General features: G+C 44.0%; 1 protein-coding gene and 1 long non-coding RNA gene across 3 annotated transcripts in view; one reads left to right on the top strand and one right to left on the bottom strand.

Moving 5' to 3' along the window:
- Positions 1-8020, top strand: part of TMEM86A (transmembrane protein 86A) — a 30145-nt gene extending 22125 nt beyond the window's left edge. The window contains exon 3 of the mRNA XM_030483433.1: positions 1091-8020. Coding sequence (XP_030339293.1) covers positions 1091-1518 — 428 coding nt within the window. The 3' untranslated portion in view covers positions 1519-8020. The remainder of the gene's footprint in view (positions 1-1090) is intronic.
- LOC115606858 overlaps positions 1-19896 on the bottom strand; it is a 36640-nt gene extending 16744 nt beyond the window's left edge. Inside the window, exons 1-2 of one of the 2 annotated variants that reach the window (XR_003991029.1) lie at positions 17172-19896; positions 15975-16265 (exon numbers count right to left, since the gene is read on the bottom strand). This is a non-coding gene — a long non-coding RNA (uncharacterized LOC115606858). Of the gene's footprint in view, positions 1-15974 lie in introns of both variants that reach the window. The other variant, XR_003991028.1, reaches the window with a different exon arrangement.
- Between the last annotated feature and the right edge of the window lie 1547 nt (positions 19897-21443).

The following is a 21443-nucleotide window of genomic DNA, read 5'->3' as shown; positions in this document are numbered from 1 at the left end:
GTCCTGCTGGAGGACTCAGCTTCCCAGTTCCTTTTCTCCATTTCATGCTTTAGAGCTGCATGAAAACTTCCAGCTACTCTAATAACCCTGCCAGGATAAAGTTGGACGGCCTGCAGCTGTACGATGTCTGAGAATGGGTCTGAGAATCAGAGGACCAGAGGAGCTGGACTCAGTTTGGGGCCCATTATCTACAATTGGCATGACAGCTAGTAGTCAGCAGCTGTACCAATACATTGTGACATTTTTTGTCAAATGGATTAGTGGCAAATGAATGACATATGGGTAGTACCTTCCAACACCCACATCTGGCATTTCTCAGGGGTGTTGCACTTCAAAGAGAATCTGGTGTTTTATTTTAACTGATTGATTCCAGCTAAGGTTCGTCTGAATCTTACAAATAGCCATAAAATTGTTGGCAGATCCCATTGGTGCAGTCCCTGAAATATGCCAGCTGCTTCTTTCCAGCTTAGGTTTCTCCTAGCTATGGGCAGAGATGGAGTAGAAGCCAGATTTAGTCCCTGAGTGCCTTTGGGTTTGTGGCTAAATACGGTTGGGCTTTTTGTCTGGGTTCCGAGGGATTGGTATCTTTTTTCACATTTTGTTTCTACACTGCTCTGACTCCAGCCTTCCTGTTCCACATGTGGCCTATGAGCAAAACACTTGGATAGTTAAAGGAGTGATCTTTGGTCTGCCTCACTCACGCCCTTCTGTCCAAAGCAGGGGAGGAGGAACCACCTGAAAAACAGCTTTGTTCCTTCTGCAGCAGCCTAGTTCATCTGGCCTCTCAAGAAAAACATTTGCATCACACCAAAGCTGTACATGGCTGCAGTTGTATATGTGCTGGGGTTTTTTCTTAGGGCGGGAGCTTGTGCTAAGGCTGATCTCCTATGAACAGGTTTTTATGCTAAAATGATCCCAAGTGGTCAGTATGGTTCCCACTGAAGATGTTGAGTTGTAACACTACAAGGACACCTAAGCCTGTGCTTATTGCGGTGTATTTGAAACCCAATATAGTTACATGTTTTCTTCTGCTACCAACTGCCAGTCACTGACAAAAGGTCACACTTGCTGTGTCAATGCCTCTTTCCAGGTTTGCTGATGTTTGCCATCACACACATCCTGTACTCTTCAGCCTTTGGCATGAAGCCTTTGGACCTCAAAGCCGGCTTGTTGATGGGCCTTGTTTCCAGTTCCTGTTATGCCTTCCTGTACTCCTACCTCTCAGGCCCATTCACCTACCTGGTAGCTGTCTACATTGCCTTGATTGGCTTCATGGGCTGGCGAGCAGTCGCTGGCGTGCAGCTGTGCAACGACCTCTGGACATGGACCAAGCTCTCGGCCTGCATCGGGGCGATGCTGTTCATGGTGTCGGATCTGACCATTGCACTTAACAAGTTCTGTTTTCCTGTGCCCTACTCGCGCTTCATCATCATGGCTACCTACTATGCAGCCCAAATGCTTATTGCACTGTCAGCTGTAGAGAGCAGAGATGAAGAGGACTTCAGAAAGAGGAGCTAGGTGGAGTGCCAATAGTCTGTGAACAATGTGGGTTATATCTCAGGTGCTGCAGCTGCATTCACCCCTGAGAGAGATCTCCATTTCTTTAAGCACATTGGTGATGTTGATTTTGCTTCTTTGAAGCATTACCTTTGGGGATTTTTTTTTCCAATGGCTTTCTCTGAATACAGCTTACTTCAGTGTGGAGTCCTCATCAGAAAACTTAGACTGCCCCTGCAACTCATTCAACTTTTCCTCGTTGGAAGTGCTGTACTACTGCATTACTTGTTAGTCTTGAAACTGACGCTGAATGTCTGGGATGAGGAGGGCTGATGGAAAGGAGGTTTGGGCATGCACTGTGCTAGAAGACTTGCTTTCAGTAGTAAACAGACAGGCACAGATCTCTGGTAAAATCATAGGTGAAAACTAATCTAACCAACATTTGTCTCTTTTTGTGTATTACCTAGTATACAAACTGGACCTATTGCCTCTGCTGAAAGAAAACCTGGAGTTAGAGTAAAAACACCATAATCCAGATGAGGGATGAGCTTTGGAGTCAACAGCAGGAAGTGGGGCAGCCCCCAGCAGCACCAGAATGAAAGCAAAACACCAATCAGAGAGCACAGACCAAGAGGTGCGCTCACATGCAGTGCTGTGTGCTTTGATCGCGGTTCATCACTGCTGCACGGCAGGTCTGTGCGTGCAAGTCAGCGTTGTCAAGTGTGGCAGAACTAGGAGTTTGGTGAGATTTCAGGGACATCTAGGTAGCCAGGTCACTGCGTTCTCCCCTGTCATTCGTGTGCAGTTACATAGTGTCTGCAGCCACCAGTGTCAGCTGAGATGTAATGGGCACATGAGGAACTTTGTGTCTTGCTAATGTATGTCCTAATTGTCCTTAGTATGGCAGACAGGAATCTGACTTTTACGCCTTTCTTTCCCAGTATCCTAACAAATAATATTCCATATACTCATTAAGCTTTACAATACCACTGCTTGCAGTATCTCTCTTGAATCTTCACGTGAGCATTTCCTGTGGAGAAGGCCCGATTTTGAGTGTATATTGTTGTATTTTGCCAGCTGGTGGTAACAGTGAGCTTTGCACCACTTGTTTTTGGAAAGCCCCTTTCAGCAGAGCTTCCTGAAAAGCACTGAAGTATGTTCAAAGTGCCTGCTGCTTCCTTCTTAAACTCACATGGATGCAGTGAGAATGTGCTATCAGGGCTGGGAAAGCCTGTTTAATTCTGATCCAAATGCTTTGGGTTTGTCTGCCCACCTGAGGAAGCAAGATTACTTCTGACTTCAGACTCTTAAAAAGATAAAGGAAGAGGTTGCCCTGATTTTTAATCTAAGTTCATTTGTGATCATATGTGTATTTTTTCCTCTTATTTAGGATATATAATAGCAAACACTCTTTCTGTTTGAAACTATCTTGAATGTACATTTTCTTTCTGGCCCTTTCCTAGAGCCACCTGCACGGGCTTGAGATGCTCCCCCAGTGATTTAAGACATGAATGTACTCAGGTGTGCAAAGGAAGCTTGCTGGGGGTTCCTGCACCTCTTCAGACCTGCAGGCAAACAGGGACAACCAGTGCAGACTGCACAACTTTAATCCATGTGCCCCAACAGCCCCTTGCACACAGGCAGAGGGAGCAGGAGGGGCAGCCCTCCAGACCAGCCTTGTGGGCTGAAAATCACCACGGTCTCCATACCTAGCATGCCCAGACCATTCCAGGCTAAAGCCTGGCACTGAGTCCCTGGCACAGTTGGCAGAGCAGGAATTCCTCTTTGCAGAGTGCTGCAGGGTCAGGGGGCAGCTGAGGAAACCTTACCAATCCTGCTAGCTTTTCCCTTGGTGTCAAAAGGTGCTCCATGGGTCTCCTGCTCCTCCCTGGCCTTGCATGGTGGCACTGGGTGGGCAATAGGCATTGCCTCCCCATGATTTCTGCGTTAGTGCAAATGCAGCCAGTATGACAAAAATCTAGGTTAACCATCCTGACCCCGTGAAGTCTTCTGCTGCTGTTCAGTCAGAGAGAGACAGAAAGGTCAGCTGCATTATTGAGAGGGAAAGCATAGTAAATAGCACAGCTCTGTGTAATCTCTTCCCTTTAATGCTGTTGTGTAATATTGTCAGGATTCATTCACCGGTGCACCAGGGCCTGCCTAGAGTAAACTAGTAAGGGAATTTAGAGCCATAAAACATCTTCATTCATCAGCACTGCTTATCTCCTGGCCACAGCTTGAACCCAGCAGTGTAGCTCTGCGGATGTCACCTGCTGTTAACTCTGCTTGAGTGTTTACAAATCTCCTCCTGAAACAGGTTGACCCAGCTAAGAAGAAATCTAAGCATTTGGGGTGAACCCCACTGTTCTCCCAGCATGGGAGCAAACAGCACATATCAGTCTGCTTTACAGCTCCTTGTCATTGGTCAGTCCAGCACGTTTGGTCCTTAGCTGGCAGTTCTTCAGAGGAGTCCCCTGCACCCTGAGCTTCCTTTTGCTTTGAGGAGAATGCTTGTGTGATAAAGTAAGCTTTATTTAAAAGTTAGAATTTTGATTCTGTCTTTCATCTCTAGAAATGAGTAGTCTTCAGTTTCCTGGAGATGGCCAAGTTGCTTTTCTGGGTCCGTTTTCATCTTGGCTGGCTTTGTTATCCTGCTCCACCATCAGCCACTGGATACTTGCAGAAATGGATCTTTTAAGTGCTCTTAGGAGGCCTGCCCTTTCCCCTCCACTGGTCAGCAGAGGTGCAGTTTCTGGTGGCAGAGTCCTCTGGGTAGCTCCAGCTGGGACAGCAAACACATGCAGCTCACGTGAGCTGTTGTTCCCTCACTGTCCCCTCATCTGGAGTAGGCTGGCTGGGACACATCCTGGTCAGCCACACTGGCTCCATTCCAGTGCTGCAACGGCTTCAGACTTCCCAGGAACATGAGGCAGAGCCCTCAGCATACAAAGTCAGGCAGAGTCCTGGCTGGCTCTGAGGTTTGCTAGCAAACACTCTCAGTCTTCAAATTCTCTCTCCCACTCTGCATTCCTCCTTTTAATCCATGTACTTGAATGAAATAATTTTCCTGGAGGCTCTTTCCTGCTGGGAAGAGACCAGCTGCTGTGGATACTTATTTGATACATCTCTGAGGTTCATAAACCCTGAGAAACACTAAGCAGTTGCTGACAGTCCATTAAATACTTTTTATTGGGATTAAAGCTGTTCCCTCAACCCCAGTGAGGACAATCTCACTTTGAAAGGGAGCAAACAAGAAGTAGGAACGACGTGACTCTCTGTGGCACTGCCTTTGTGGACCTTCCTGTTGTCTCTTTGCACTGTAAAACTGCAACGTTTGATCCATTCTTCTCCTTTTCAGGGGTACAGTCTTTGAGAAGCACCCAGTCTTTGGCCCAGGTACATCACAGAGGGAACGAAGCTTCCCAGTGGTGTAGTGTGCCTGGCCCCAGCGGCATCAGCTCCTTTGCCTGCTAAGTACAGAGGCTTTCTTTTCACACTGCTGTATTCAAACATCCCTCTGCAATTCCTGTCTATGGTCTTTTGAGGTTCTACGCGTGGTTTGATTACTTTTGCTCTCTTTCCTTTCTGTAGTTATTAACCTCTTTGAGATCCTTTGGCTCCTCATTCGGACAGATAAAAGATGTAGCATGTTTATTTCAGCTTTGTATCTCTGTAGATACATCCTCCTCACACAGGACTCCAATGAAGTCAGAGAAGCAATACTAATTGCAACTCTTTTTTAAATACTAGTAATGCTTCTGGGCTGTGCCAGTCACACTGACGTCAGCAGGATGAAGTTGGTGTAGAAATGGTGGGTTGAGAAGAACAAAGACAGAGGATTTTAACAGCTTTATTCCTACTCTAACAAGAAAACTGTATTCATGCTTGATACCCGGCTTCATACTCCTCTGTACTGAGGCAGCTCTAAGGCTGATTTGTTTAAAAATTGTTCTAACATGGCTTTTAAATAGATTGCTGAAGGTTTCATGTTGTAATCCATGGAGATAGTTTTTACACAAGTATACAAAATTCCCAGGACAAACTTTGCAGAACTTTTAGTGACTCTTCAAAGTTTTCTGGTCCTGTAGTTTGACACTAAGTTTTCAGCTTGCTATCATGGTAATTTTGGGAGCAATTCTGGAAGAAGCAGATCAAAGCAAACAGCAACTGTAAAGCTCAGTGGTAGGTGCCTTTTTCTTTTTGCTTAGTTTCTGGATACAGACAGGGGCTCTTTTAAGCAAAGGCATCATAACTGTGTTCTGGGAAGAGGACAGGAAGTTGCCAACTTCTCATGACAGAAGTGCTCCTGGGTACTTCTCCTGCCTTTGATTCATGCTTTCTCCTTTTGTGGCCTTGGGTAAGTCACTTAAATTTTCTAGGGCCAGGTCCTCATCTGGTGTAAAAAGACATGTGTGTATGAGGGCCAGTGCTATGCCAAGTTACAACAGCAGGGGACCAGGCCCTCACCCCATTTCTAAAATGGGGGTATTGGCACTTACCTATCTACCTCACAAGGATGCTATGAGGATTAATGCTCATACAGTGCTTTGAAGATGTAAAGTACTATGTAAGTCCCAAGTATTATCCTACCTTAGTGTTAAAAACGCTTTTAGGGATCTGTAGGACTTCCCTTCAAGCACGGAATTTGTGACTGCCTTTTCAGTTTGCATCAGATGGAAAGAAAATGCAAAATTTTTATTTATACTGGTTAACGGGATGGGTTCAGCTGCATTTGAACTCTGAGGAGGGCTTAGCTTAAAAGCCTGAACTCTAATTTCAGTTTTGCAGATGGTTTTTAGGTCTTTTAAAAGCCAAATTCTTAGATATGAATCTTGCATCCAAATTTTGCAGTCTGGTTTATCCCTGACTTAGCTAAAATAAATCTAATCCAGCCAAAACACAGTGCTCTCACAGTCTGCTATGGCTGTTGAAAAGACTGGAACAGAAAAGGAAGTCATTCTTTTCAACCTTCATTCTGCAGAAGGTCAGCTAGGTTTCATGGGACAACTTGCAAAGGGATGTTTAATTTCTGTGATTGTAAATTTTCTGGCTTTAAAATCAGGAGAGGGAAGTCCTTGGTGGAATCAATAAGGTCAGCACATCCTTCTCGAATTACTTCCTTTTCACCTGAATCAAAGAAATAGCAGGTTCCGTCATGAAGGAAGTGCTTGTACCACTAGTTCTATGGCCCAGAACAAAAGCTGATCAGAAATACAGCTCTAAACCATCACCATGCTCTCAACTAGTATAAAAATACCACTGTTCACTGATTTCAGATCTGGACCACAGCTAGAAGCTACTTGGTTCTAGTAGCACTAGCTGCTGTACAAACACAAATGAAGGAGAGGAATTACACACCAAGAAACATGAGTTGTGTACATGTGAAATGGACCATAATTTTGAAGCAGCTGCAGTAAAATCTTATCTTAATATGAACTCAGAAGCAAACACAATGCAAATTTTTATGTTTTCTTTAATATGTTTGATGGGTTTTAATTTTCCTAGTTTGGAGAAAGTTTTCTTAATGTTATTTTATTTTTGCTCTTATTGTAAAGAATAAAATTAAACAACTCTAGATAGACTACAAATGAAAAAAGGTGGCCAGTTGGCAGGAATGCCAAAACTTTTGTGGCTTGTATTGTTTCTGTGGTGACACTACGCTGCTGTAGGATGAGCTACTGGAATGGTGTGATGGCTCAACAGTGAGGCTGAAGCACAAGGCCAGCCTCATGTAAGAGGGATGCAGGGGCTGAGCCACTGAGGCAGCAGTGGGAGCACAACTGGGCCAATTTGGATCAGTCAGAAGACAGAGAGAGCATCAGGAAATAAAAGAAACCTTTTCCTGACAAATAAAAAGCAAGAAGCCAAAGCCAGCCTGCTGGGCGACGGTGCTGAATCAGTACAAACATGTACCTAGACCTTGCTTGTGCAGGCTCCTGCAGGACCAGGAGGCCTGGCTCCTAATTTACCTAGGGAGGTTTGCTCCAAGCTTGTGGTGCTGGCAGAGTCAGGCCAGCAGAACCTGCTGTTTTGTTAACTAAATTCCAAAAACTAGAAGACCACAACAATCACCACCAAACCAAAACAACAACTACAGAAAACAAGGAAGGAAAGAGCAAATGCCATTGGCAAGCAGTAGTTCTGCATGGCTGAGACCACAGACTGGCTGGTCTGTCCTGAACACTAATCTCCACGTCTTGTGCCCATGCGAGCCTTTGGCTCCAGCCCCTCTCCCATGCATTCCACACAGAGTGCACTGAAAGATGTGACGGAAGCAGCTGCTCTCCTCCAGGAGTCAAGCATTTTGCCAGGTCTGAAAGTGTCTAACACTTACTTCCTTTACCGTGATTGTAAAGGTCACCACATGCAGTACGGCCACTTGATCTGGGATCTTTTCTTAACACATTTTTACGCTGATTTTACTATTTTAATTCTTTGTTTGGAATGTATTTTTCTCTCATTTCTTCTCTGTGTAACAGCAATTAAAAATATTAATTTACTGTGTATTTTTACTGTCCAGATACAATGTCTCCTTGTTAATTATTTTCATTTTGTTTCTGTGACAGTTTCAGAATGGAGTAGCCAACTGAACCTTTGTGGTGGGCAGTTTTGTGCCACTGTTACACTGATTAGTTGTGTGGCTCTGCCCTGGAGCTGCCCAGTGTCCCACTGAAGCTGACTGACTGTCACAGAAAGCTACAGTATTTCTGTCTGGGGAACACTGAAAGACAGCCACATGAATCCCACGGAGCACATCCAACAGAAACTGGCCATGCACCACTGTGATGATGGCGCCTAGCTCTTGTTACAACACATCCCAGGTGCCCTGGGATGCGGAGCCCTGAAGCACACTCACCCCTTGCTGCTGCAGCCAGTCCCACAAACAATAGCCATTTGTCCACACTTCCAAGGAGAAGGCAGCTTGCTGCAAAGGGCTGCTCTGGGAAGGCTGCTCGCTGCCCAGAAATCCCAGACAAATGGCCAAATCTTTCTCACCTCTGTCCTCCCCCCAGGAAAATTTCCAGGAGGAAAAAGTAGGGTAGTATGGACATTTTTCTCTGGTTGGGGTATGATACCAGTTTCTTCAGCTGTTTGATGCAGTGGCACAGATATTTGGTTTCAATAATCCTGAACCAGGCCATCTGTCACCAGTGGAATGGGTTTCAAAGATTTACAGCATAGAAACACAGTGTGTGTAACTACTCCCAGCCCATTCAATGGACTCCTTTGATGTTCCTCTTCTGAAGTAGAGTGGTTCCTGATTTGAAAATGAACCAGTTCCAGGCAGATATACTACCAAATTCTTTTCAAAGCAGCCTAAAGGGGTTAATGGCAGGTAAAGCGGGTGCTTCTTCCCTCTTTCTTTAATTTGATCTTTTACAGTTCCTTTAAAGTATTAGACACCTGCTGGGAGGAGCATCCTGTTTCCTCACACCTCCTTCCTAGCTCCACATGGAACAAAGGTGGCAAAATATTCTCAGACTGAGTGTATGGCTGTGACTGGCCACTGCTATGCTTTTATCCCACAGCTGGCTCCTGGAAGAATTCACTAAAAGAACCAGCACCAATGTATATAAACGCATATTTATCTATCTGTCAATCTGTTAATCCTACAATGGTTCAGATATTCTGGAATTCCTTATGTAGTCTTGGCCACCAGCATGGAGATTCCTGGATTCTTTTGGATCTCAAGTTTTACTTTTCTACAGCCAGCTTTTTCACAAAGTGATCCCCTCATTTGCAAAGCTGCAGACTGTATTTACTTTCTTGGTATTGCAAGGATTTAAGCCTAGATCATCATGGAGGTCCTGCTGAGCTATGTGGAGACATGGAGACAGAACCCAAGTCTCCTCTTGAACTCAGAAGCAGGATTCTCATAGACCAGCACAGAAGCAAACTGATACATCGAAGAGAAAACTGCAATCTTTGTCTCCTTTTATTACCATTAAGATACATTAGCAGATGGTATTAGAAATATCACTAACATGTACCCTGCTGTCTGAAACCACTCAGAGGGAGGTAAGATGGAAACATTAGCATCCCTGCCGAGCAGAAGCCCCACTCTACCACATGGTTTAACTATGACAGAAGCCAAGGGCAGTTGCATTTTGAGCCACACAAACAAACTACGCAGCCACAGCAATGTTGTTCTGCATGCTGGACCGGGCAGAGCAAGTTCCACTAATTACATCTTATGTTTTGACTTCTGCAAACTTTCTGTCACTGTGTCCAGGAGGAAAAAGAAAAAAAAGAAAAAAAAAGAAAGAAAAAGGGGGAAAAATGAGACTAAAGTACCATAGTTACTGCAACCAACGCTATGTTCTGAGTCCAAGTCTCATGAAGTTCTGACTAAAAAACTGTATAAAGCTTTATAAAGCTTTCCACTATACAGAGAAAAAAGCTGCCTGGCCACACTTTTTGGAGGAAGTGAACAGTTAAATTTAGGGAGTTCTCATTTTCATTCTCATTTCCCCTTGGTCAGTTCATCACTGTTCCTAATAATTCATTTTGGATCTAACAGGCTTGGTGTTCTCTGCAGCCTGCCACTTCCCAGCCTAAGGAAAATTATATTCATCCCTCCTGAGCTTCAACAACAGGAAATATGCTGGTGTGTGTCACAGAGGTGGAGCAATGTCCTATTTGGTTTTGAGGATATTAAGAAAAAGGTTAAAACTGAAAACACGGCTAAGCGGAAGAATGCAGGTGTCTTTCCTTAAAGAAGAGAGACAGAAGAGCATACCTGTATTAGGTTTTCGTGGCAAGGTTTTGGTAGCAGGGGGGCTACAGGTGTGGTTTCTGTTGAGAAGCTCTTGGAAGCTTTCCCTATGTCCAATAGAGTCAATGCCAGCTGGCTCCAAGATGGAGCTGTCACTGGCCAAGGCTGAGCCCATCAGCAATGGTGGTTGCTGATATAATAACATATCTAAGAAGAGGAAGAAGTTGCTGTGCAACTGGGCAACTGCAGCTGAAAACAGGAGTGAGAATACATGAGAGAAACAGCCCTGCAAACACCAAGGTCCGTGCAGAAGGAGGGGAGGAGGTGCTCCAGTCACTGGAGCAGAGATTCCCCTGCAGCCCGTGGTGCAGGCTACGGTAAGGCAGGCTGTGCCCCTGCAGCCCATGGAGGTCCATGGTGGAGCAGATCTCCACCTGCAGCCCATGGAGGACCCCAGGCTCCATGAAAGAGGTTGTGACCCTGTGGGAAGCCTGTGCTGGAGCAGGCTCCTGGCAGGACGTGTGGCCCATGGAGAGAGGAGTCTGCGCTGCAGCAGGTTTGCTGGCAGGACTTGTGACCCCGTGGGGGACCCATATTGGAGCAGTTTGTTCCTGAAGGACTGCACCCCATGGAAGGGACTCATGCTGGAGCAGTTCATGAAGAACTGTAGCCTGTGGGAAGGACCTACACTGGAGATGTTTGTGGAGGACTCTCTCATGTGGGAGGGACCCCATGCTGGAGGAGCAGGGGAAGAGTGCGAGCAGTCCTCCTGAGGAGGAAGAAACAGAAGAGACAACATGTGGTAAACTGACCACAACCCCACTCCCTGCCCCCCTGTGCCACTGCAGGGAAGAGGTAGAGAATTTGGGAGTAAAGTTGAGCCTGGGAAGAAGGGAGGGGTGGGGGAAGGTGTATTTAAGATTGGGTTTTACTTCTCATTACCCTACTCTGATTTGATTAGTAATTAACTAATTTCACCAACTTGAGTCTGTTTTGCCCATGACAATAATTGGTGAATAATCTCTCCCTATCCTTACCTCGACCCACAAAGCCTTTTGTTATGTTTTCCTCTCTCCTGTCCAGTTGAGGAGGAGGAATGATAGAGCAGCTTTGGTAGGCACCTAGCGTCCAGCCAGGGTCACCACAATACATTCAGATGAATAGACAGGCATTAGAGAGGTATAGGTCTCATGGAATCAGCATAGAAATCAGCAACTGAGACTCCTGCACAGCTATTCGAATCAGGAGATTTGCCCATCCCTTAGATCGCTTCTTACTCCTTTCCCTTATGAAAGCCTGTAACCAAGTAAATGCCATTGCAAGTCTCTTACAAAACAGTCCCTAACAGAAGTCTTCCAAGTCCTGATCTGAAGGAGCCTAACAACTACCTCTTTCACATTTGGTATGATGTCCTATAGCACCTGACTCCAGGCAGTAGTTGCCCCCTCTTCCAAAACTAAAATCAGCAAGAATATAGATCCTGAGATCTAAAATAAACCTGCAGTTAAGCTCAATTAAGCTATCTCCTAAAGTCAGTTTTACAGTCTCTTTCTGTGATCCCTGCTTTCCCACCTCAGCTGCAAACAGCACTACCAGAGAGACCCTCCCAGGAGACTGCCCAAGTCAAGGTAAAGAGGAGCCTCAGGAGGCCTCAGAAATAGGCTCCCATTAAAGAATCTGAATATAAATTGGCATCTCACACAGTGCTTTCACAAGCCTCTGCTTGTAAACAGGCTGCTTTGAATACCTTTGAAGAGGTATGTTCCTATTGTAACAGTGTCACCTCAACAAGCTCTGTGTGGGAAGGCAGAAGGTAAGACTTACGAACAATCAGATCTACGCGAAAGCAAGCTGTTCTTGTGCCCCTTGGGCCTGCCTGCCCTCCCTGAACCTAGATGAGCAGTGCTGCCAGGGTTTCTCTTCCTTCAGTCTGCTGGCCCCAATGCTAGACCAGGGAAAGCTCCCACTGATTTTAGGGACAAGGAAGCTGTCCTCCAGCTGTGGCTTGAAACTGTGGCTTCAGGGAGGAGTGTATCAGGGAGTGTGAGAAGTGAGAGACCAAGTAACACCAGGAATTCTTAAAAAACAGTAAAGAATTGCTTTCAGTCATTTAGTGGCTGGCTTCAGTGAAAGAAGTGCGTTGCATGTATCCTATGCATAAAGACAGATAAGTTTGCTTCAAAATCGGAGCAGGAAACCCAGCGTGCACATCCTTTCCCTCCACTGGCCCCCAGTGAGTTACTTCCGCATTAGCAGAGAGAACTAAACCTAGGAGGGGGGAGGGCTCAGCAGCTGTCAGCAGGCTGTCCAGAAGCAATGATCACAGACAAAAATAACCTTAAAAGATCTTTCCAAATATAGCCCTCATTATTGATGCTGTATCACTTTCATTTCATGCTGTGCCTGGCAGTGTCTCTCTCTGGTTCCTTTTAAGAGACCACCAACAAGTCCTGAGGCGCCAGGGCCTTTCTCTAGAAATGGAGAACTGAGGAAACATTATGGTGTCATGATAGACAAAGGATGGAGAATTGTTGCTCTCAAATGTTTAACCTTGAATGCTCCCTAGTTAATCATAAGCAGGGTGAGCTAAGCAGGGCCTGATGAAACTCACAGGACACAGCTGTTTCGAGGCACTGCTGTGCACACTGTAAAACCACTCTGAAAGCTCTAAGTTTGGGCATGGTGGCATGAAGACATGAGTTATTGGTAGTAAAACCTCACCCCATGCTCCTGGAAGTGTTCAGTCTTACAGGACCAATTGGAGACAGCTGGAACCAAGGTGTTACAACCTGATTTAAAGTTTCAGTGGGTGGTAGCTTCCAGCATGGAAAAAAACTCAAGGAGGGAGAGTGTGATATGGAATGTCTGATTTTCTTCCATTTTGTATCTTAGAAATTTTTACTTGCTTTACCCCATGCAGTGTCTGTGGTATCTGCAAAAAAACCACAAAGCTGTTGTCAGAATGTATCAGCTGACTGCTTAGAGGTGCTAAGTATGCCACAGGTGCAGGTGGGTTAGGAACTGAGAAATACCCATACTTGCTTTTGAGCTATCTGTGGAATTCATGAGACTTTCTAGCCAAAATACGCCATTTTAAGGGACCTACTACTGCTTTCAAGCAACTGAAGACAAACCTCAGTAACTTCAGAGGAAGACAAAGTCAGAACCAGGCTGGTTTTTGGATACGTAGCTGCAGTACCTACAAGCTGAGCAATCTCTTCCTCTGTGGACAAAGATCAGAGCCATACTGGCTCAGGGAAGTGTGATCCCCAGTGCCAGTCCCAGTAAGTGCACTTGCCCTGGAAAGCAGCAGGGTGTAAACTATACTCAGACATGAAACCTATGGTTAACTCAACCTGGAGGGAATCACACACAAAAAATCACAGTGGCTGCAAAACTGATTTACCACAGATGATCAGCTTGCAGCTGCAAGTTGTAGGGATGATAAGCAGACAATCCTACTTGTTGAGTTGAACCACAACTTAGTCTTGGATCTGATGCTAATATTGCTCTTGTACAGGGTCATTGTTGGGTAGGGGTTGCTGATGAAAGCACAGCTCATGGCACAGTCGTTGCCACGACTCATGCTGTGATTCTTCAATGCGGTGATGAAACAAGCAAGCAGAGATCTTCCTCGAATACTCCATCTCGAAGCCAAAATACTCTGCTGAGCACGGAGTCACTGTGGGATGCTTCGCACTGGACTGTCTGTTGCACATGCAAATGCAGAGCCAGCACCATCAAGACAGAGTCTTCTGCATGAGTACAAACCCAAAGAACTTGGGTATGACATTTCATGACCTGGGCCTTATTTCCCACCAAGGAAAACTCAGGGAAATGACTTCATTCAGGGAAGAACAAACAATATACCACATTACTCTTAGCATCTGACCAGCACACCTATATCAACACATGTAAACAAATACAAACTGAAAAGCAAGAGCAGAAGGAATCAGAAATCTCATTCTCCCTTTAATCTATGCAACTGTAAGCAAGCAATTAAGTTCTTTGTTTCTTGGTCTGTAAATAAGGTATCATGTTTTTGCTCCATAGGGATATATTGATGCTCCTCTCACTAATGCCTTTAAACTGTAAAGTGCTTTTGGATATTTGGCTCCCACGGCACTTTAGAAATGCATTATTAAATTACACCCAATTATAAACCAAAGCAGGTGATCTTGTAAAAGAAGGGATATTGCTCTGCTGGTGTCGCTCTGAGGCATTAATAATCTACAGAATGCCCTGAGGGAATCAAGGGGAAGTGAGTGTGCAATTTAATTTCCAGTGTCCACTGCAAAACTTCCACTTCCAGCCCGTATTTAAACATATTTCTTGAAGTCTTTATTATCTCCTTTTGCACTGGAATGGAGACCCTTTAGGTAAATCCCTGGATCCTAAATGTAGCAATGCATAGCAAATTCTCTGAGAGACCTCATTCTCAGAAAACAACTTATCTCCTCCTTCTCTTTCAGAGCTTTTCTACCATCTCTCAGGTTTGTGCAAATAAACCATGTGACTTGCCATTTATAATGAAGAATAGGAAATCAGTTCTCATCTGCTTGTGTCCTGCTGTCCTGCCTAAAGACAGGCAGGCTGTTGTCAAAGGAATGTTCAAGGGAATGCACTGCAAGGTACAAACAACCCAGCTTTCCTCCATTTACTACTCTCCTATGCTTGCCTACATACAAAGAAGTTACTGGATTTATTTCAGATGCTGTAAAATTCAGGCCTGGAGTACTTCTCTACACAAGAACACAACTATAGCCACACAACTGGAAGTGCCCTTTCTCAGCTGCACATGTAGCTGAAGTAACATACCTATGGTCTAGTTATGTTTATCAAGGAAGACTGATTGTTAAATACAAATACACAGTTTGACACCTGATTACTCACCTTAAGGTACTACTTATTCTGTTATTTTAATGTATGGTCCATTATTCTTAATGGTATTAGAAGACTTGTAGCAGCATGTGGATAGGCTTCTGAAGAAATATATGCATTGTCTGATAACATGTATTAATATATAGTTTGTTTCATACTACTATATTATAACAGGCATAGGCCAAGCAAAAAAATTTGGCTTGGATCTCATTATTCAGAGTAACTGCATTCTGCTTTGCCCCCCAGGCTGGGCAGAAGGATCACTTACTGTTTTGATTTGATGAGCTGGGGCATGTTCACGTTTTTTGGGAACTACCGCTAATAAGACATCCTTATTATTGACTAGGCCTAAGCAGGGAGCGACTGAACAAAGGAGGTGTTTACCTGATGGGATAATCTCTGAGTGTTTAATTTAATGTGCTTTTCAGGACTTCTTATAGCTTCTGGCCCAGAAAGACTGTCACACAGTGTCCTACATGTGACAGATTTGTTTGCTTTTTATTTAGGAAACAATTCCAAGACAGATGGGAAATACGCTAGAAGACAAAAGACTTGTAATGCCAATCTTCTGTTATGTTAAGATATGACAGTATCACCTTCTCTGTACATGGATGGCCCCTTGAATTTTAAACAGCATCTGTATGAACTGTGACGTAATGTGCTACACATACACGTAGTAAAAGGAAGCCTGAAGAGATTACCAACAAATGGATAGGATAGGCCAGGAGGTATTCTTGCATCTATTCCCCAGGTGGGGACCTGAGGTGCAGAACAGTTTAGTGATATACCTAAGGCCACAGAGGGAGCCTGAGCAAGTCCACAGCCTTATGTACAAGAGAACCTATCTTCCTCCAGTGCTGTCGTGATTTTTTAAGCTTACCTCTGTCTTTGGAGATGTACCCCTGCTCCTGTGAATCCAGAGGGTCAGTGTTCCCATTGTCATTGCAGATAGTGACTCAGAAGTATTTCCTCCCTGGGAGCAGGCCTGTGACAATGTACTTATTGCTGTAGACCTTCTCTGCAGCTGTGAACCGTGTGGCAGAACTGACATCACATTTCAGGACACAATAATCTGTCTGCTAGTTGTCTTCTACCGCTGAGTTATGATTTATGATCACAGCATTTGGGATTTCTTCAACCAGCTGCACATCAGTGGGTGGTCAGGGGAAATCTAAGAATTAATGAGCACATTTAAGTAGTGGCTTCTTCTGTTTGGGACCCTCCCTCTGTACTTTTCTGAGGCAAAAAGTTTTCACTTCACCTCCTCCCCTCCGTAGCCCCTGTGTGTCTACAGAAGTATTTCTTTCCTTGATTTCTTCTAGCCTGAGTAACCTGAGGACCAATTTTCCCTGTGCATGTAGTTCCCTTCTCATGAAAAAATAAGCCTGTTAGTTTTGAAAAGCACTCTCTGAAGAGTTGACAAGTACCAAATATACTGCAAAGGTCCCCTCGAACCCCCAGCAAATCATTACAGTAACAGCAGTCCCTATAAGGAGCAAGCCAGCCTGCCTCCACTTGGCTGTCACAGGCCCACTTGTGGTGGAAATGGTGTCACCAGACTGCTGAGCAGACAAACACTGTTGTGTTGTGCTGTTAGGGGGATTTGCCCAGTCAAATAATGGCATGAAAAACAAGGCAGCATTTGGTGATGCCTGGAGCAATGACTGCTTCACCATTTCCTTCCACATGGGACAGAGTGACCAAAGCCCTAGAAGTACCTTCCTTACCCCTCGGCACTGAACCATGCTGCTTGGCTCAGCTAAGTGGCTCTGAGCTAGCATGAAGATGGGACTTAGGAAACACCGTGACAACGTAGGAAAATCCTTTCTGACCAGGAAGTCTTTCTCCCCTTGAATGGAAACATTTTGGATTACTCCTGTGGCTTTTTTTAGATAAGGTGTGTGTATGATTGGGATAATTTTTTTTTTTTTTTTTTTTTTTCTTTCTCCAAGGGAAAACCCAACCTTCCCAACTCCAGTATTGATGGAGAAATTGTGTGAAATTTCTGTCAGCAGAGGAATACCTCTTGTAAGTACCCAGGGGTGACCAAGATGATCAAGTTTGCTCTATACTGTACCTGCAACTTGCATTTGAATGTCATAAAGGGATTCTCCATGATTATTCCTGAGGATAACCTGGTACAGGTCAGAAACAAATTGCATGGTGTTGTGAATAAGGATTGAGAATGGTTCTTGTTCTCCCTGTTGCTGATATGCCTTCTTTTTGCCACATCACTGGCGGTGGTGGCGAGTCCTGGCCACAACAAACATACGGCTATAGTGTTCTGCTTCCTGCTTGGGAGGCAACAGAAACAAGCTACATCTTTGAGCACAAAAGAGATATCTGTGTCTACAGGAGCCACTTGTGCATGATCAGCCTGATAGAAAAATATTTCAAGGACAACAATCCTAGAAATTTCTTCAAGCTGTAAAGGTTTTGCACTCAGCACAGAGCTGGATTAGCTTGGGAGATGCCACATAAACCTTATACTACAGTTCATTAGCTTGATCATCTTGAAAGCTGAGGGAAAACAGCTGGTGTGAATACAGATAAACTTGTACAGTTTAGACTAAGAGATACATTCTTACACTGGGGCTGATTCTGCAAAGTACTGTAAAGCCTCAGCTCATGCAGTAGTCTAGGCTTCAAAAAAAAGGAAAGCACAGAAGTTGCCCTTAGCCTCTACAGAAATGAGATCAACATCCAAGTTAATAGAAATTGTACCTCAGAAAGGACAGTGCTGGGACATCAAGCATTGTCTTTGCAACCCAGTGACTCCCCTAGAACACTCGAGGTTTAAGCAAGAATGATTTCACTTCAGTTAGCATTAACTGTAGTTGCATGCTCAAAAAATGCATGGTGCTGTCCCAGCACCAACCACCATGTGGCTCTTCAGCCTCACAGTCATATCAAACCTATGGGGTGGATAAAATTAAAACAAAGAGAGAGAAATTAAAAATTAAAAGAGTGAGAGATTGTACAGTAAGGTAAAGCAATTCTTCAAACTGCTGAATTATGCCTGGAGACTGGAAGAAGAAACCTTCAAACTGTTTCAGCAGAAGGCACTTAGTGTAAGGGTTGCAATGTTGCCAGCTCTTTTCCTAGTATCACCTGGATGTGACTTCTGAGACTTCCTCAGACAAGCCTGATTGTCCTTTTACTGTATAGGAATCAACGCTATGTAATGTGACTGATGAATCTTTTCTTGCTGGTGTTATTGCTACTGAGGGCAGTCAGCACCATGCTTTGCTACCTGGGAGTGTTTTAGACATAAAAAAGTCTGAATTTCCTAATAATTAAGCAATTGTAAGTACTAAACAATAAACATTTAAATACTTTGCTACCTCAAAAAGTAAGCTATCTAGGGATTTCATGGCAGGCCATGATACATTCATTCTCAAGACATAACTAGTGTCTTTGAAGCATGACCTCTGATAATATTATTTCAACTTCAGCATGCTGGCACCTGACTGTTCACCCCATTCAAACCGAGAGCCTGAAAGAATTATAATCCTGTCTCAGCACCATCATATTTACAACAAACACCATTTCAAACATGATGGTTTATTTGCTGTAGTACCTACCTCCCTAACCCATACTCAGACTACAGTATCCATGACAGGAATCAGAGAATCGTCCAACAGTGACCTCTGTAATCACATGTGAGATGCGATGTGAAAGGTCAGATGGTGGAAGAAACAACTGCTGTTACACCTGACATTCAGGGAACAGCTCAGCAAGAAGGATGGCAGATGATTTTAATCTGGCACAAGCACAGCTTGTGCACTTCTCCATCTCCCCTCAGCACCTCTGAAAACTCAGCAAAAAGCAGCAGAGCTGGGATGCTGAATGTTCTTTTGTGCAAGATTAATTTGATAACCCTTTACAAAACACAGTATATAATAAGAAAGTAACAGCTGATAGATGGGAGTTCCAGCTGGATGGATACTGCAGGTCTCACCTGAAGGTGGCATTGCTAGAATTCCTTCCTGTAACTCCACTGCTTCTCCCATACCAGCTTCATTCAAAGATTGGGTTCAGAAGTAGTATTTGTTTCTCCTACAAGCCTCCCACAGTGTAAGTGGTACATCTCTAGTATGTATCCCGATATCACATCTTCCTGGTCTGGCTCCTGCCAGGCTAAGGAAATGCTGGAGTTGGAAAAATCCACCATCTTTGGCAGTCCTGGAGGCACTGTGACAGCAGGAGAGCTGTAACACACAACTCTACCCGCAGGTCTATGCTTGCATATGTGAATACAGAGCTGTTCCTACTTCAAGATGCTGAACCTGCAAGGTTTTAGGGTAAAAGGAGCCTTAGTAAACACAGCAAATTCTGTCCAACAGAACAATGCAGTTCCTAACACGGCACATACTGTAGGACTCTGTTCCAAGGTTGGCCATTTAAGAAAAATCCTCACAACATTTGACACAGGAGCATCTGATTTTAGCTTGGAAAGGGTCTCTTCTATGAGCACTGAACACCACCCATGCTCCACATGTGTTTGGGAGAGGTGTCTAGCAGTAAAGTTTTGCTTCTGCCTCTTCCTAGCTGACTGATAAGCTCTGCAGTACATTTCCTATAACCTGTCTTCTATGGCTTTCAGTGCCTTGTTTAATAAATCCCTCTTATAGTCCTGTGTGAAGTGGTCTGGTGCTATCTGGACTGCTTGGATTAGTGAATTTGGTTACTGGCTTGCGAGATCCTGTTAATATCCTTCAAGTTTATTTGCCAAAGATAACAGTAACATCAACTAATAGCCATTTTTGAAAATACAGATCTTGCTTTTCACTCTTGCAGCAATCTAGTTGGATCTCCATAATATGCAAGAAGAAGAAAAGATAGAATATTAAAAAATATCTGTATGTTTTTAATCAAATGAATAGCAGGTTGTGTATGCAAATCCACGTTCTGCTCTGAAAGTCTCAGCTAAAATACGACACTCCCCCACCCCAAGCCAAAGAAGTAAACCAGTACAGCATGCCATGACAAACTTGATGCTAACTGCTTTCATACAGAACACTCAAATGAGCACACGGGGTCATAAGGAATATGGTGCATATGGACAGCACATATCCTCCTAGGCCTAATGTGAGATAATCCAAGTCTTCAACTGGGAGAAAAATCTTACCTTCAGGCTTTAAACTGGTTTTGTGTGTCTTCTGATGCAAAGGAACCCGAATCCCTTTCCCATCTGAGTAACTATTTACCCTCAAGGCTCTTGTCTACTACATAGAATTCTCTCATTTTTTAGCTATATCAGCTTCCACACTTGGACAGGTGCTTTTTTTTCTTTTTTCCTATGTTACGTGCAGCTCCTAAGGCCCACTCCTGCATCTACTACAAGATTCTTGAATACTAAAAATACTTTTATTTGAATCCAGTATTCAAATAAAAGAAGGCAACCAACTTTCATGAATTCTGCAAGAGTTTTCTCTTCTTTTAAAAGAGGTGATGGGGGACTGATGAAAGAGCATAGTAAGATGAAAGTTTCTTCATCATACATTAGGGCCTTTGGCAACCTGCATGTGAATATTAAGTACTAAAGGTATCTACACCTCAGAGCACCTTTATCATGTCGATCTCTGCTGTTTGCATGTACTCAATTCCCCCCGGGTGGGAATCTCTAACCACATTCTTATGTTAATAGTTACATATTGTAAGTGAATAATATCATACTTCCAGGCGTTTATAATTACATTTATAGCCAACAGTATTAAGGCCTTCCTTAATCTTTAATTAAGCTATAAACACAATATACTCCACATTGAGCCAGGCTGGATTGCCACAGTCCTCAGGCTTCAGTCGTAAATGCATAGACCTGGTCATGGCATACGTGTTTAGGAAAACTAGACATTAAATAGTGAGAGAAACATACTGATGAGTTCCTTTGCAATAACAGGTTGAGGGCATGCTGAGAAGTCCAGGGCCTGCACAGTTCACAGCTACCGCACAGAGCTCATTCTGTATGCTCCAGAAAACTATCCTCTTTGAATCTGGTATCTAGAGACACACACTGCAATTACACATCTCTCTAATCACCCATAAAAGTGTTCCCAGTGGTCATTAATCTTCTTATTTGTTTAATTGCCTTTGGACTGAGATAAACCAAGAAGAAATTTCAACTCACAGACTGCTGGAGAACAAATTTCAGGGGTTTAGGGAGCCCCTTAACTAGGTCTAACCTTCACTTCTCCAGTGGTCTGCACCATTTGTGTATCTCCCTAAGGAGGAAATGGAAATTTGATACATATAATAAGAGGAAAAATGTATAATTTGCTTTCCACTAGATTATGGTCTATAGCCTGGTGTAATCATACATGCTGAGAAAAAATATTTTCATGTCTTG

The sequence above is a fragment of the Strigops habroptila genome, chromosome 4, assembly GCF_004027225.2.
Source record: "Strigops habroptila isolate Jane chromosome 4, bStrHab1.2.pri, whole genome shotgun sequence".
NCBI lineage: Eukaryota > Metazoa > Chordata > Aves > Psittaciformes > Psittacidae > Strigops > Strigops habroptila.
The sequence above is the reverse complement of the archived record's forward strand: the minus strand, read 5'-3'. Positions and strand labels throughout refer to the sequence as shown.